This window comes from Triturus cristatus, chromosome 7 (assembly GCF_964204655.1).
Source record: "Triturus cristatus chromosome 7, aTriCri1.1, whole genome shotgun sequence".
NCBI classification, from domain to species: Eukaryota; Metazoa; Chordata; class Amphibia; order Caudata; family Salamandridae; genus Triturus; species Triturus cristatus.
Window position 1 is genome coordinate 713,094,758 of NC_140590.1, and position 18,175 is coordinate 713,112,932.

The 18,175-nt window shown below is 45.1% G+C and overlaps 1 protein-coding gene across 3 annotated transcripts in view; it reads left to right on the forward strand.

Moving 5' to 3' along the window:
- SLC38A10 (solute carrier family 38 member 10) overlaps window positions 1–18,175 on the forward strand; it is a 399,402-nt gene that overhangs the window by 138,876 nt on the left and 242,351 nt on the right. For all 3 annotated transcript variants that reach the window (XM_085617390.1, XM_085617392.1, XM_085617391.1), the window contains exons 8-10: window positions 2,439–2,621; window positions 6,119–6,230; window positions 6,597–6,703. In XM_085617390.1, coding sequence (XP_085473516.1) covers window positions 2,439–2,621; window positions 6,119–6,230; window positions 6,597–6,703 — 402 coding nt within the window. The remainder of the gene's footprint in view (window positions 1–2,438; window positions 2,622–6,118; window positions 6,231–6,596; window positions 6,704–18,175) is intronic.

The following is an 18,175-nucleotide window of genomic DNA, read 5'->3' on the forward strand; positions in this document are numbered from 1 at the left end:
AGCTTCCGCCTACTTTCCCCATGTTAGTAATACAGTTGTGGTTCCCCAAGTGGTAGTCCCAGTGATTCACACAAGACAGTGTTCATTCTTGAGCCATAGCCTTGCCCCTGACCTTTACTCCATTATAACCCCTACATGACCATTGTAGACAACCCTTTGTAAAGGAATCTGCTGCACCGCTGACAAGCACTGTATAGGGGCCACACTGCTGTCTGCACAAGGCCCATGGCCCTCGTGCAGCAACTTTACATACTAAGAATTAGTGCAGATAAATGAAGTGTGGTTTGGTAGTCATGGAAATAGAAAAACTCTCATCCTTCAAAGGGTGGACCTAGTTAATTCTTTGTCACAATCCTGTAATTGTGTCACAAGCCGAGTATTGAGTCCTCCTGCTAAACTGTCGCCTTTGAAATCAGTGAACCTAGGTTCTATTTCTGACTTGATTAGAGTGTGTGTGATCCTGGGCAATCTGTGCTTAATTTCCATTACTTGGCAATGATGAGTGCATTGAAACACCTCAACACACCAGTATGAAGTCGCAGATAAAAAGTGGATTTATGACAATAGTGACCGCATGCTGGATGAGCAGGGATGTGTTTTGGACCTGGCTGTGGGCTGGATTGCCAAAAATGACATAGCCCCGGATCTTCTGGATGGATAGCTTACGTGCCTCTTCCCCCGTTAACATTTCTTGCTTTGCAGTTTGGGTGGCCTAGCGCGTGGTTCTCACATGTTTTACGTCCTTGACCTACAATCCAAAGGAGTATTTATATTCCAAAGACACATTTTGTGCACACACATGCTTCGTCAGCTGTTTTTCATGTATTCTTGGGGGTTTCTGCTTATTTTTGTTGTGGAGACTAGGTAATGAGGTGATTTGATTTTGTGGGTGATGGCTTTTGTCTCTCACCTATTCCACACAGTTAGCGGAAGTGCCTTCCTGCCTAGTGCCCTCAGTTGCTAGCACCATTATCTCCCCTTGTTTTTCATGTGGCACTGAACTGGTGTGGCATGCAAGACAAACCTATTTTCAGGGCACTTTAGGACACAGAGCTGGAACTATGCAAGGGCGATAAATCACACATTATAAGATAACTGTGTGGGCAGCCGTGAAGGCTTGTGATGTGAAACACTTTTTGTTTATGCGATCTCATGGGCCCCGGGGATGTAGTGATTTGTGTTTAGAGGCTGCAAGTTCTATGCGGGGCCCTCTGTGAGTGTGCAGACTAGCTTTAAGTATTGCCTGGAAAGTGAACGTTAATATGATATTCGGTTTGGTTTTTGTTTTATCTTGCATACCACGCACAAGGTTGTCCCCTGACTACAGTAAAAGGGGCAGACTGTAATCCAGAGCGGCGCGAGTAAGTTAAGCTTGTGTTCTTGGGTATCCCTTTAGGAACGATTTGTCTCTCCTAGCAGACCTTGTTTTACGACCCCTGTCAGGTTCTGTTACTCATGTCCTGAAGGAGGTAGTCTCTAAGGGATGCACTTTTAGCTTCGAGACGCCCATCTTCTTTATTAGAACAGCGGAAATGAGAACCGTGAAGATCTGGCAAAGCGAGGCATATCTGCAAGTCCGCATACCCTTATTCTCCCTTTCAAGAAACTCAGTAATTGACAAGGCAAGATTCAGGCATTGCCCTTTAAGGATCTACACTGAGACATTCTCTCATTGGCATGTCGTTACCACCAGCAGCCAACAAACTTGTGTAATGGCATTGGGCACTCGAGAGAGAGCAGGGAAGCCTTCCAGAAGTACCTCCTGGGTGGGGCAGATGGGGAGGAAGAAAGGGGCCTGCCATTGCTCTCTTATTGCCAAAGCCCCAGCATAGCTGTTTTTCACCGGCCAGAGCAGGCTTGTGGCCCATGGGAAGGCAGGATAGAGTACCTCTGCCGTGGAAGTTGTAACCTCTGTCTGTCTACTATCTGAAAAGCATAACCAGCTATGACTCTCACTCTCAGTGCAATGACTACTAAATAGTATTAGTGAAACATAACACGTGAAGGAAAAAACAAACTACCTGAAATAACAGCCATCCTAAAACCATGCTGTCCACAAATCTCTCTCACTTAGTCACCCACCCGCACCTCTGTTTCTCTCCCTCCATTGCTTCCTGAATGTACACTGTCTCTTGCTAGCACTTTAAAATCCCAACACGGCCAAAAACATAAGACACTCCTGTCCTGTGGCTAGTCTGCCCCTCAGTGCTTACTTTCAGCATCTAGGCCACCTAATCACTGGAGAACTAACCCGTAGTACAACATGACTCGGCAAGCTCTGGAAATTCCTAGTCACTTATGAAAATGCTCTCCAATGCAGCTCTCCGATTGGGCGTAAGGGCCAGCAAGGTGGGGAAGATGGGGTGTTTTACTGTATCTTTCTGAAAAGGTGGAAGTTGGGTTTTCATTTGTGTCTCTTGTCTCCCTGCATGGGTCAGGTGGGCTTCTTCGGCTATGTCAGCTTCACTGAAGCCATTGCTGGTAATGTGCTGATGAACTTCCCTTTCAATCTGGTGACGGAAATGATTCGCGTGGGATTCATGATGTCTGTTGCAGTGGGCTTTCCAATGATGATCCTGCCATGCAGACAGGCACTGAACACACTTCTCTTCGAGCAGCAGGTAAGTTGAATCCCCTCATGGGGCAGATTCAGACTGGGTTGTAATATGGGAAAAGTCCTCCATTCTTTTCCTTGAGATTCAACAGTCACGCTCTTACGCTCCAAGCGGTGAGTTTTATATGCCTCAGTTTGTATATAATCCTCGCTTTGTTTCTAAGGTACACTACTCTTTTACTGGCTGTGTCCCAATAAAAGCCACACATCTTTTTTACAGACTAAGATATGCACCTCTTATTTGTCGGGCGCTGGCCAGTTTATAGAATATCATTAACTCTTACTTCTATTGACTTTAGCTAGGCTAATGCAGGAAAACGTTTCAAAACTGGACCTGTGACGATTTGGTTCGAAATATCGTTTATCTTGCATATGACGAACATTTCAGCAAGTTTGATCACCTAACTAAAGTCGAAGCGGCCAGACTGTAAGCAAGATTAGTGTGAGTTAAGCTTGTGTACTGAGCTGTAATAAGGAATCCCTTGAGGAACAATGTGTCTATACTTACAGACCTTGTTTTAACGCCCCTTTGAGGTGCTGTAACTCATGTATGATCATGGAGGTGGTTGATTTCCAAGGAACAGACTTTTGGCGTAGAGGGGGCAATCTTTAATTTTCAAGAACTAGATTTTCGTTAACATTGAAACAGGCACACAGTACACAGGAAAGTAAAGTTTATGGAGAAGTCTTGAACGTTTTAGGAGCAGAATACAAACTAGGAGATAAGTGTGCTTCATGCCAGAGAGCATTCTTTTTCTCATTTTGCTACATTACTAAACTAGGAGTCGCCCTTGTCTTATATATTTCGAAGTGAAGTGTTGTGGGCAACTTCCAATCCAGTCATAAACTTAAGATACGTTTGAACTTCTCAGTGGTATCTGGAAGCAATTAGTGCTTGAGACAACTGGAACTTGAAAGATATCCTCTATGGGGACCGAATCATTCGACCAGGCGAACACGCACTGAATCAAATGACCATATTGTTTTCTGTGGACAAGAACTAATGCAAAAGAAATTTCGTAGACCCTTCTTTTTTTAATTTTAGACTTAGTGCACCAACGAGGCTCTCAGCACGTGTTTAGTCATAGGGATTTAGGGATTTTTATCAACGGTGCCAAGCAAGCTATCACCTGCTGAAATATATGTACTACAATTAGAGGTTCTTGGAGGAAAGTTTTTTAGCATGACTATATAGGCAATCTTCATTAAAACGGCTTTCAATTCGGATTGTTGGTGAAGGGTATTGTTAAGTTTATTCCAGGTTGTCTAATTTGAAAAATACAACACAATGTATGATCAGGGCTTGATGTTACTTTAAGTTGTGAGTGTGTGATTATTGCTAAGGGAGTCCTCATTAATCGTGGGATTCTGAGTTGCAGCAAATAGTATCAAATCACTTTTTTCTAATTTTTAACAAAAGCAGGACCTGGTTAACGTTTTCTAAATGTTAGTATTAGTGGGATCCTAGTATTTCCCCCCCCCTGATTTTTCAGCATATGTATATTGCTCTTATATATGTATATTGTTCTTATTTTAAATTAATTTGCATAACGTTCCATTCCTATAAATGTGTTGCAAGTTGTTAATGTGAATCTGTGGTTTCATTATTAAAAAAACATTATAATATGTGGAGTTGAAATAAGATAGATGGCCCTGTGAATTTAGCTCAAAGACGTAAAATGTACACTATTTCTTTGATGGTGAGCATAGAACTACCCACACACTAGAGAGGATCTGATTGCTGAGCACAGTTTCTATGATTGTAGCTGCACTTATGTGGCCTGTACTGGGATGGTGATGGTGCTCTGCTCTGTATTTTGCCTAAAACGGATAACTCAATTTGATGAAGCTATTTTTAACAGTATACAAAAAAAGACAAGAAATGTAATTTCCCACCAAGTGGGCAAAACTTGGCCCCTTGACAAATTCTGTGTAGACTGGTATATTGCAGAAATGTATCTAATGTAGGAGCAGAGATACTTAATTACCAGCTGGGGACTTGTTTGCACCTGCAAACCCCTTCAAAATTGCTTTGCGTTCCTTTCATGTATGCTAAGTAGGTTACCACTTGCCTCACCAATATTTTTTTTGTTCTCTGCCCCATTAGTCTTTTTTTGACCGATGTTAAAAACGTTTCACTTCTCACGTTAGACAAGATCTTTTAACTTTCCTAAAATGTTATATTTTATACTTACAGGGCCTTTCTGCCAGCCATGTTCATCCCGTCGTCTGTGGTTGTGTCATTCACATTTTTCTATCTCCCACTGTATATAGCATGGGGCAGTGGGCCAGCCTCCTTCAGCTATTGGCTACCTTCAATGTTAGTGATGGCATTCTGCTGTTTCACAAAGAGCACATCCACACAAAGTAGTTCACTTCAATACTACGGTTACTATGTCAAAATGTGTTTTGTGAGACTCCCAAAAAGTTTTGCTTTTAGCCAATGTTTATTTTTCATATTAACGAGGGCCGGGCAGTTCCTCAAAAATACAATTTTACAAAAGCCATGACAAAACAAGCCAATGCGAGACCTACTAGCTTTGCTAATGTTTGATTGAGAGTTTACTAGTAATGTATTGTTCTGAAAACATAAGTGCGACCTCCACAAGTTGCTTTACTTGTATCGGACCAGGAAGCACTAATTATATCAGAACACAGCAGATCTTGTCTTGAAGAGTTGATTGCGCACTCTGTTTTGGTCGCTGAAAGGGACGTTAAAGCTTTGCAGGGGTCTTCAGGCGTGATTTTTTGATTTTTGACTTGTGTGGCGAAGTTTCTATGCCCACAATCTTATGGCCTCGAAAAGGTGAGAATGTAATAAAATTCTACATATTGCACTTCACTGTATTCAGGCAACCATTCACGAGTGCCGCTCTGGGAGTGCGGAACCCACTCACTCCTGATCTTACACTAATACATTGTTTAAGCCCTCGGTAAATCCAGTTTTCTCTTCATGGCATTGTCTTCCTGAATGTGGTACCACCTTATCTTAACAGCTGATAACATTTTAAACAATGTGGAGCTATTTTACTTCAGAGTAAATGACCACGATAAAGCACTTAATCTCGTTTTTTTTTTATAATCTGGTGGTTGTTTTTTAATCTGTTGGTTGGACCACCAGTGGGATCCGCAAGAGGCTCAGATGGGTTTCCCTGTTTGGGCCACAGCAAGTGGTGGTGATGGTAGTGATTAAGGCATTGTTCACCACAGATTAATGAATAAAAATGTAGCCATGTCAATGGAAAGTTTGACTCAGCCTGCACTCTTTTTGTTAATAGGTGTGTATTGAGACTCTGGTATACATAAGTGTATACATCCGGATGCATGCTCAAAATAGGCAATTTCTGTAGTTTCACATGGACTGCAAGGAAGGCTCTGTGCACTCACATTCAAGAACAGCACGGCAATGGCAGGTGCAGCACGTGTCCCTTGTGTCCCCTGTACCTGCTTTGTAGATGCGAGCTAAGCAGTTCCCTGATTGTTCTGTCTTTGCTTTTCCCACAGCAGAAGGATGGCACTTTTGCGGCAGGTGGATACATGCCGCCGCTGAGATTCAAAGTCCTCACTCTGGTTGTGGTGTTTGGGACCATGTTAGGTGGAATCCTTATCCCCAATGGTAAGTGTGTGCTGCGAGTGCGGAAGTCATCTGCGCAACAGTTGTCGAGTCTGTAATGAGTAACTGTACAGGACATATGAGTTTAAACAATGGTGTGCTTTAATATTTTCTGTGCTCCACTTACATAGCAAATAGTCCTTTCTGAAAGGTGGATAGATTGGAGCTATGGGACTAGTTTAAGCCTTCCTTACGTTCTGCTGCTGAGGTGTCTGAATACTATGTGACCTCACAATGCTGAATTCATTTCTGTATTTCTGTATAAGCTTAAATGTATTTTTATTTATTTGACGTGTTTTAAACGATGCTCCAGGAAATGGTGTTTAGTGGCAGCTGCTGAGATTTTATTTTCTCCCCTTACTCCTGCAGTGGAGACCATCCTGGGCCTGACTGGTGCCACTATGGGAAGCCTCATCTGCTTCATCTGTCCAGCCCTCATCTATAAGAAGATTCACAAGAACGCTCTCTCTGCACAGGTCTGTACGCTCTCTCACTCACGCCCTTCCTTCAAGGGTTGTGTGTTAATTCAGTTATTGTGCCGAGGAATGTAGAATAACTAAGTTTGTGCACCCTTCCAGCACATCACTACTCTTGCTGATAGTCTTCTTCTAATAACTTGTACCTTTTAAGATTTAAGGGAGAGAAACAGAACAGTACTCGTATAGCAACAGCCATGCCACGTAAGACTCAGCAGGTAATGTCTGTTCTCAGGGGCCCGAAGTACAACAAAATGAAAAAAAGATTTCGACATTCTGAGCCACACCAGACCCTCAAATCATCACAATCCTGTAGTTCCTTCAAAACGATTCCAAGACCTTTGCAGTGCACCAACACTTACGTGGTCACTACCCCTTGGAGGAGAAAAGGAAAGCTCAGGTCTGGAAGGGGAAACTGAAGGATGAGGCAGGTGATGGGTAAAAGAGGGTGGGCAGGAGGCCATGAGTGCATGGCGTAAGCAGTTCTAGACACTGGGACACGTTGCGCCAGGGTCGTGGATTCATTAGCAGCAGGCAGTCAGTCAAAATAAACTTTATTCAGCAGAAAGCCATAAAAGTACAAGAAAAGTATAAAACATCAGTTAAAAATCCACATTACATCTCCTACAAATTCATATAAACACACCCTATCTAAAAAAACATAAACACTGTTCTAATATTTGTACAACAGTATCTTAATAAAATTTCGATGTATAGCCCATAGCAAATTATGTAATTCAGGACAGAAATATTCAAGTAGCTAGATTTGATTTTGGACAAAAGATAGGAATTAAAGTTGTTACCGGAGCACAAAAGATGAGCACAATCTTAATTAAGACTCAAATCTCCTCCTAGTATAAAACGCTGCTTTTATAGAATTAAGCAACGCAAAGCAAATTTCAGGGGATCCTAAAGACTGCAAAAAAGTAGCCCTTTCTTGTGCTGTCTCACATTAGCCTTCTGCAATAACAACACCAAGAAACGGCGTCTTGAAATAAAGAGCAAAACAAAGGTAAATGGCTAGTGGTCTGAATCGAGAGGTTGTCACATCCACCCAAAGTTAGGATCTGATGCCAACCTCCCGATAAAGGGAGGGTATATTTAAAGAGCAAAGTGCATAGTCTAAAGGGAAAAAGTCAATAGCGATATGTCAAGTTTGTGATCCTCCCCAAATACGCATTACGCTAATAGTTGACGAAACATCGACATAGTTTACAATTGTTTGCTTGGCCTTATACAGCTCTAAATGTTTGTAAGCAGCAGTCATTTCATTACAGGTATTGTATAGCATGTCTTTTCAGCACCCAAGTCAGTATAAAATGGACAGTTGCACTTCAGGGATATTGCCTTTGTCTCTCAACATCTGTGTTACCAACAGTCCCCCAAAGAGTGTAATCAATCCAAGCAGAACCATGAAAGGGTGGGTGCACTACCCTTCTGCAACAGGCCCAGCAGGCTACGGGCATCTTCCAACGTCCAGAAAAGGTATCTCTTGCCTCCACAATCTCGCTAAACTTAGCTGGTAACAATATCTTTGCTTGCATGGAACTAGCTTCGAATCTTCTTCTGAGAATAATTAGCTCCCTTCTACATCTCTCTGTAGTTTGAGAGGCATGGGGAAAATAGAGTGGACTACTGTTAAGCTAGTTCTTCCTTCTACATCTCGCACCTTTTAGGATTTTGTCTTTCATTACTTCATCTTGTAAAAGCACTGTGACAGTCAGAGCAGCTTTTTATGTCATCGAAGCAGGTAAAGCTGGAAGCACAGCTTCATTCACAAGGACAGTTCCTCCAAGGGTCACTCCAGTTACTCTGCCATCCAAGCGGAGAGGAAGATGCTCAGATCCTGTCACCCCCTCCAGGAATACCCAAGGTGTTTGTTGTGTGGCTTATATAGTGATCGTATGCTGTGCAGCGCTGCTCGAATGAAGGACGCAGACTGGTCATAGTTGTAAACTGACCTCAGGACCATGAGGTCCAGTCCCGGACCCTTTTATTACGTTTGGCTATGATGCCACAGCCATGACTACTTTAATTCTCTGCATAGGGTCCACGTCATGAACACCCCTACGTGGTTCTTCACTGTGGAGTGGTCCAAATCCAAACATAACATTCCTTCTTTACCCAGACTTCAAAACATAAAATATTTGAGTAATACAAGAACGATGCACAGTGAGAAAAAAGTGCATGGCATTTCACAATCAAACAACTCAGAGATGTGAGAGAAAAGTGAGAAAAAAGAGAGAGCGCGAGAGAAAAAGAGAGAGAAAAAGAAAAGGAAAAAAACCTGGTGATGAGACACAACATTAACTGGAATCCAGCGTCTGTGCATTAAATCAGTTTAACAGAAAGTCTTTCAAACGGGAACACTTCACAGGACACAGGCAGAGGTGGTGTCTCCTAGTCTCGTGCGCCAGAGAGTTCAATTCCGCTTCCAGTTCTTTCTTGTGGCCGACAGACCTCAGGAGCTGTCCTTCGCCCTATCACAGGCACTGAATGTTCATGATCCTCTTGAGAGGAAGTCAACAAGGGAGATGAGACTTTGTTCCCTGGACATCCAGCCACTGAGTAATCCTCTTCAGGTGCTAACACATCCCGATTGGATGTGGGAGATTGATCAGCCAAACCAGTTGCTGGGTGATGGTAGAGCTTGAAAAAGGACACATTCCTCGTGACTTCACAGTCTCCTCAGTTGGTTCCCCACCCTGCACAGTTAACGGGGAGGATCCAAGATGTAGCATATATTATTGCTAAGCGTGAAATAGCGCGTAATCGGAAGACAATGAGGGGTCCGAGGCTGACCACTTGGAAGAGTGAGATGGTAAAATGGGCGAGTTGTGAGGGGAGGGTACTTCTTAGCGAAGCACAGAGTCATGGGGAATATATAGGGAGTCAGAGCCTGGGTGCATTAGTGGACAGCCTGACCAACCTAGAGCTGGCTTCGCTAGTGGCCTCCCCAGTGGAGTCACCCAAATGAACTATATACATTGCACCGGGGGCCCGCTATGTGTTGAATACCTTCCATCACATGCCTCAGACCTGAGTCGTCCACAGGGCTGGTTGCCCCCCTGACCCGCGACTTTTTATTATGACTTATCATCTTCCCCTTTCTCATATGCAACCCTGGATTCAGCAAGGTGATGTAATGCATTGACATATGAGGGGGCGGGAATAGTTTGATTGTTGTTTGTTTCCTTCTTGATTAACATTGACAGATTGTATTGCTCATTATGCCAAGATGAACTTTGGTGTACTGCACTGCAGGATGGTTGTAATGCATGTTTTGATTGTCTATGAAAAGTCAATAAAATCTGTTAATAAAAAAAAAAAATCCTCGTGACAGTATCATCTTCCCTCTAGGAAGTTATTATAGTTCCGTTTACAGAGGTTACCCTCCAGGGGATCAACCTCAAATGGCAGCAGGAATTTCCTCTGGGGATGTCGGTTCTTGACTAGCACCATTTCGCCAACATGGATGACTCGCCTCATGGCACATCTTGTTCGAGAGATGTTGTCGTTCTGGGCCTGGCGCTGACCCATCACTTCATCCACTTGGTTCTTTAAGGCTGAAGGTTCTTCCACGTGGGGAATGGTATCATTCATGGTCTAATTCATATAGAGAGCACTGGGGCTCACCTTAGTCGTAGCATGTGGTGTGAGCCGATATTCTCTCAGAAAAGCGCAGAGAGCACATTCCATGTTCTGTCCATTTGCCAGGGCAATTCTAAGGATTTTGTTTAAAGTCAGCATAAATCTTTCAGCCTTCCCATTGGCTTGAGGCCAGCGTTGCGTGATTCGCCTGTGACGGATGCCATAGGATTGTAAGAATTCAGCAAACTTCTGACTAGAGAATGGGGGACCATTATCTGTTCGGAGCTCACTCAATAACCCATGTGTGGCCATCACCTTATCCAGACGGGGAATTGTTTGGCTGGCTGTGGACTCAATCTCAACTTCAGGATATTTTGAAACTAGTCTATGACGATCAGCATATGTTTGCCATCTTGTGGACTTCTGAAGTCAGCCATGGCTCTGTGCCAAGGGATAGGTGGTAGGGTCTAATTGATGATGGGTGCTGAAGATTCCTCCAGTCCAGCAGCTTGACACAGCGGGCACTGCCGAACAGTACGCTCCACTATATCATCCAGATTTGGGAACCATATTTTGCATTGCAATATGTCCTGATGACCCCCTAGTAGGCTGTTGAGCGAGATCAACCACCTGTTGCATGGTTCTCAGGATTACCAATCGGGGACCTCTCATTAAACACGCTTCCGGAGTAATAGCTAGCTCAAGACGAATATTGTGAAGGGATGTTAGGGTCAATCTCGCTTCCTCTGTACAATGGGACGCCTATTGAGTGAGGGTGTACCAATGTCCAGACTCTACTGCGGAAATGGCCTGTTGAAGGCATTGATCTGCGGTAGTGGCCTTAACAAGTTCCGCAAGGAAGATGTGGAGCGGCCTGGATCATTCCACCACCATTCAAAAGTATTCCTCCACTTCTTCAGCATCTGACTCCTCTTCCACCGTGGCGGGCCTCGCATGCCTGGATAGGTAATCAGCAGGATTTTGTGATCCGTGCCAATATACTACAGAGAAACAGCATGCCTGAAGTTGAAGAATCAATTTCTCGATTCTTGGAGACGGTTTAGATGAGGATCCAGAGAAAAGAAGGACCAGTGGCTGTTGGTCCGTATGAACTGTGAAGGGTTGGCTGTACAAGTAAATATGAAAATGGCAGGACCCCCAATGCATCACAATTGTCTCCTTTTCAACATGGGAATAGTGCTGCTTGTTTTCAGCCAAGGCACGACTGGCGAACGCTACACGGGTCCATTCACTATTGGATTGTCTCTGTGACAATACAGCCCACAAGCCAGTGGGGCTGGTATTCACTGGCAATTCTGACTACTGGCTGGGGTCCAAATAAACCAACGTGGTGTCTGCAGACAGGGTTCATTTGGTGACCAGGAAAGTTTCTTCCTGATGAAGACCCCAATTCCACAGGGCATTGCCTTTGGTCTATTCTAGAAGCAGGGCAGTGAAGGCTGTCAAGTTCTGGATGAGACATCCACAGTACTTAACCATCTATAAAAAAAAAAAAATGTGCATTCTGATGACAGTGGTGGACGCCGGTGCAGATTGGATGGCGTGGACCTTTGCGGGATCTGGCATGGCTCCTTCCTCTGAGAAGCGGTATCGGAAGAATGCTATCTCCTTTTGAAGAAATGCACATTTCTCCTTGCGGAACGTGAGACCATTGTCCTTTAGCATTTGAAAAGTGGCTCTTAAACTGTCAAAATGATTCTGAAGTGTCAGAGCATGGACCAGAATGTCATCCAGGACATTTATGACACATGTGAGGCCAGCCAGAACCCCCCCGATTGTGTGTTGAAAAACATCTGCCTCACTCGACACGCCGAAGCTGAGGTTCTTTTACCTCCATAAACCTACATGGGGGGAAAATGTAGTGATCGTTCTAGATTCTGGGGCAAGCATGAGTTGGTGGTACCCCGCACAGAGATCTGTTTTAGAAAACCACCTGAAGCCGCTGACTTCAGCCGCAATGTATTAACAGTGGGTGTGAGATGTCTTTGCAGTCGGATAACCAAGAAGAGTTTTACCTGCTGTTCCTCAAATGAAGGAGAAAAATGGTGAATCAACAAGAAGGCTGGATTAGACTACATGCACATTGTGTATGAAGTTGGTAACCCTTTTGTTGGATATTAATGCCCTCACACACCCTTTCAGGTGTCATGCTTCATCATCTGGGCTGCTCCTCGTCGGGCCGGCGGTGCAATGCCTAACGGGCTCCCTAAAAAGGGGCACTTTATCGGAGTTCTTCAATCCAACAGCCGTTTGGTGAAGTGTGGGTATGGGGGCCTGGTTGATGTAGATGTGAAAAAGTGATTTTAAAACAGGGTTGATAGTACCAATATAGGAATCCAATTTTATTCTAAAGGTCTCCTTCCCTGATTAAAAAAGTGTAAGTGGCACTCAGTAGAGTGTAATGTCTCTAATTAGAGTGCTTAAAATTAGTGTTCAATGGTCAACATGTTTCTCGCTCGGAGCTCATACACTCGCGATTCTTCAGGACCTATGATAACTATCTAAAAAAGAGGAGAACTATATGGTATTGTAAGTCTCTCAATCACAACAAGTTTGAATGTGAAACAATATCACTTAACTAAAATACCTGTCGTGGTCTGGTGCTACCTGTAATAAAAGGACGGTAGGTTATATTGATCATAGTTAGATTTAAACTAGACATATCAACAGGCAATAGGTAAATGAAAAACGAAAAAACAGCCTTCGAGGTGACTCATCTAAGTCAAATTAATAAGGATCAGTGGTGATTACTGATGCATAGGCGTCATAGAACGCAATTATTAAGTGGTGTACCATCAAAGTAAACTAAAGTGACTATTCACGTATGTGAAACACGTTATAAATAGCAGCAGCAAAGTTCACAGGACTCACCCTATTTAGTAGGACTGCGGACCACAACAGTACTTGGTGGATTAAGCATGAGCCAAGGATCCTCTAAAAGTAGGTCTGGACCAAAAGGTAGTAATAGAATTTATGATGCAAAAAAGGGGAATCACATGTCACAACAAATAAATGGACGTTAAGACAAATGAAACACATCAATATAAAGTGCAGAGACATGACGACAAAGATAGGGGCTGAGTATCCACATTCACAGAGTTGGAACCAAGGGTAAAAGGTGTACAGCTTTAAGAAAATCGTAAAGCAACCAATCTACCATCGCAACCTAAATGTGTCACACTCAGTAAAAAATCTGGTAGTGTTTCTTTAGGACATAAGCATAGCATTGTGGATAGAAATCTGGTATTGTTAGTAGAACAAAAGTATAACTTTGTGGTTACTATTTGTGTAGCTATAATGGATGCGTAACATATTGGTTTTTCTGGCAGTTATCTAGCGTCATAATGTAGGTGTATGTATAGACCTCCTACTTGTAATCTGAAGGGGAGATGCAGCGAGAGCAAGCGCTGTCTCACAGATGCATCTCACAGTAATGGCGTATCTTGCTGAGATGCCGAGTACTATTAACATGGTGACTGAGTATGTTAAAAAAGCCAGTTTAGCCGGTGTACAGATTGTAAGAGGGAGAGGAACTTGAAGAGTGATTGCCCTGTTGGGTAACGCTAGCGGCAATAGCAGCTCACTACTAAAGGACATTACAAAGATCGCAAAAGGTAAAGGGGTTTGTTCCGGTGACCATGATACTCACGTCTGCCCCGCTCACGCTGTACTTCTGGACCTACCCGCGCCACCAAGTCTGGGAGGTAGCGTCAGAGATACAGCGGAAGGGTTATAAACATCAGGTTGTACCACGTGACAGCGAGTGCAGACGTGAGGACAAAGTAGAACTAAGAGAACAGCAATCGACCTGCATGTAGGGGGAATGATTTAATAAAGATATATGGGGCAAGATTTGTACAAAGAATCCCCTTAAAAATAACAATAACGGATAACCAGATTGGGCAGGCACATATCGACACAAATTCTGACTTCCACTGGCTGTTTGGGTTTACGTGCCAACACTATTGGGGACACCCAAGGCGTAGGGCCGGCAACCATCTCAATGATGTCTGCTTGCTCCAACTTCTGCATCTCAGCTTCCACCTTAGGGCGTAGGTCAAATGCTACCCTACGATGCTTTAGCGTCAATATGCAGATGCATTAGACAGTCCTTGAGACAGCCTATGCCATCGAAAAGAGATGCAAACTCTGCCACCAGGTCATCCACACTTCCTAAGTGGATGCTAATGGCAAAAGCAACGAGTTGAAGATACTCTGCCATCCGGCAGCTTAACAGCATTCCAGAACCACCTTTGATCACGTACACCTTAGCACAAGTCAAGTGAGACTTGTGCGCAATTTCTGTTTTGAAAACGCCGGCCAGTGGGAGCATTGTGGATGATCAAATGCGAATACCTGGGTGGAGGTGGGATATAAGACCAGTTGAAAAGGGAGTAGCTCCTTTGTCGATTACTGCCGGCAACTGATGGCATGCCAGACGAATGTTGCACTTGGGAATGCGCCTCCGCAGATATCCACTAGGTTGAAGTGCATGTATGACATGAACAGCTCCTTCTGGGTTATTTTCGTCATTTATTTCCTCTTCACCTTCTGGCATAGTAGGAGACTGCATTGCATTGACTACGTTGGGCCCTGGCCCCTTTTTTGGCATGGAGGAATGGCGATACCTTGGCAAAGTGGTTAGGTTTGTTGCACGCCAAACACCGTTTTCAGTGAGCAGGACAGGGTCCCTGGTGTGGATATGACCCTCCGCATCCGTAACACGTCTTTGGAGTCAAGTTAGACCTGGGACGGGGTTTCTTCTTCTTCTCTGTATTGACTACCTTAACTGGTTCGTCTACACCTGGCATTGCAGAGCTGCTTCTATTTTGCGGTGCATACTTTAGAGAATTCGTTGGAGCAACCCATCGGCCATGGACATCCCTGCAACTTGGAGAATATTCTCTCTGAGCTTAACAGAATATCAGCCCTGGATAAATTTGCCACGAATTTCGGAATTCTGCAAAGTGCAGGTGCTTGCCAAGTCTTTGAGGAGAGCATAGAAAGTGTCTATGGATTCTTCAGGTAGCTGACTGGCCTAGCGCAACTTTCAATTGTCCGGATTAGCGAGGGGCTCAAAGGGAGCAGTCAAAGCTTGTTTCAAAGTAGTGTAGGTGAATGGAGGGTCAGACTAGGCCGGAATGGGTTTGAGTTTGAGTTTGAAAGTACTTTTAGAGCGCACGTATACCAGCGGTTTCTTGGCGCTATAGCTAACGGGGACTGAGGTTATAAGCAGGGAGGGTAGAGGGAGCAATTATTCAAAGGACTTTGTGAATAAGTGGGTTTTTAGGCATTTGCGGAATTGTGAGTAGAGGGTGATGGAGCGAAGTTCAAGGGGAAGGGAATTCCAGAGGGTGGGGGCAAGGATGGCAAATTTGGATCCCCCCAGCTTCTTTCTGCGGAAGCGTGGGATGGTAAGGAGGAACTGGGAGGAGGAGCGTAGAGCCCTAGTGGGGACGTATGACACAATCTCAGAGGAGATGAAGGCTGGCGCCAAACCCGATCGGGCCAGAAAAGTGATAGATGCGAGCTTGAATTGAATTCTAGCTCGCACCGGGAGCCAATGAAGTGATTTCAGAAGTGGGGTAGAATGGTGAAATTTAGGGAGATTGAAAACCAGGCGAGCCGCCTGGTTTTGTATCTGTTGTAGGCGACGCAGACTGTATGCAGGGATACCGGCATACAGGGCGTTCCCATAGTCCAGGCGGGACACCACCATGGCCAAAATGATAAGTTTGAGGGCAGAGAAAGTGAAGAAGCGGGACACCCTGCGTATAGTACGCAGTGAGAGGAAGGAGGAAGATACCACAGAGCTAACCTGGGAGTGAAGGGTGAGTTGAGAATTAAGTTTTATGCCTAAAGTTTTAACTGAGGAAGAGGGAACAGGAGAAGAACCAAGAGAGGGGGGCCAAAAAAGAGGGGACCAGGGACTGGATGAACCACCCGTCAACACCAGCTCGGTTTTATCAGGGTTGAGTTTAAGGTGGTTGTGGTTCATCCAGTCCCTGATATGAAGCATGACAGTTTGGAAATTAAGAACAGCAGAGGGAGAAGAAAGATTGAAGACCAGCTGGAGGTCATCCGCGTAGTTAAATACGGCGACCTCCATCTGTTGAAGAGAAAAAATCAGAGGGGCAATGTACAAATTAAACAAGAGGGGAGAGAGAGAGGAACCTTGGGGGACCCCGCACTGAACTTTCCGGATGTCCGCTGTAAAGTCACCCAGGCGGACAGCCTGGGTGCGGTTGCTCAGGAAGGAGGATAACCAGACCAGGGCAGTCCCCCCGATCCCCGCCGCCCTGACACGGGAAAGTAAGATGTTATAATCCACCGTATCGAAGGCGGCTGAGAGATCGAGGAGCACAAGGGCCTGGTGCTGATTGGTGTCCATGCCCTCCCTGAGGGTGTCTAGAACCGACATGACAACGGACTCCGTAGAGTGTGCGGGGCGGAAGCCAGCTTGGCGGGGGGCAAGGGCTCCGTACTTCTCCACAAAGGAACTCAGAGCGCAGGTGACATGGCGCTCGAGCACTTTAGCCAGAAATGGCAGAAGGGAGATGGGGCGGAAATTGGCTGGGACAGAAGGATCTGCCCCAGGTTTTTTCAGAATGGGCACAATTACAGCGGATTTCAGGGAGCTGGGAACTATGCCTTGAGAAAGGGAGCTGTTGAGGAGGTGAAGGGGAGGGTCTGGGCAAGTAACAAAGATGTGACGGAGGATGTGGGCAGGACAGGGGTCGAGCGGGTAGCCAGATTTGATCAAAGGCACCAGGGAGGTCAGATTTTCCCGAGTGATAGGAGGAAAGGTGCTCAGTGCGCCTTTAGGGGGAGGACATTGAGGATCAACAAAAGATGGGGAAGGAAGAGGGATATTGGCCTTGATGGTGACAATTTTGTGAATGAAATAATTATTGAGAGAGAGGCAGAGATCTTCGGACGGGGCTGGTTTTAGAGTAGTTCTGTCCGAGAACGCCAGGTTATGGACGATGGTAAATATCTCCTTGGACTGGTTTTCTGCTGCTAAAATCTTGGAGGAGAAATAAGATGTTTTAGCCTCCAAGATGCCTTTTTTGTACTGGCTCAGGATGTTGGTATATTCCAGTTTCAAAGTGGGGCAATAGTTTCTCCTCCAGGCCCGCTCCGCGCGGCGAACTGTTAGTTTGGTGGTTTTAAGCTCTTTATTAAACCACCGATTGGAGTCTTTGTCGCGTTTGGAGGTAATGCGCTTGAGCGGGGCAACGGAGTCGCGGCTATGGGAGAGCCACTGATCTATGGCATCAACCTGGGAGGCGGTGGTAAGGCCCTGAAGAGAGGGAAGAGAGCAGGTGAGGAGGGAGGAGAGATTCTCAAGGTTGACACGGCCCCATGGTCGGACCCAGGTGTTTTTGGGCCGAGGGGGCTTAGCTGGAGGGAGAATAGGAAGGAGAAAGGAAATCAGATGATGGTCAGACCAAGGGCAAGGGGAAATAGAAAGTGATTCCACAGGGCAGTTCAGGGACCAGATCTGGTCAAGCCGATGACCTTTAATATGAGTAGGGGAGTGAACATGAGATATAAAGTTGAGGGAGTGAAGGGTTTCGGAAAATTCCTTTGATGACGGACATTCGGCGGAATCAGAGGGCCAGAAATTAAAATTGCCAAGGAGCAAGATGGAGGAATTGTTGACTGTAATGGTGGCCAGGACCTCCAAAAAGTCAGGGAGAAACTGGAGGGGGGACTGGGGGGGACGGTAGGTGAGAAAGCAGGTTAGGGGGGGAGAGGTGGAGACTGTGCGGATCACCAGAAATTCGGTGGTGGCAATAGTAGGTAGGGATAGAATTTGAAAGGGGAGATCGGTACGTGCGATGACCGCCACGCCGC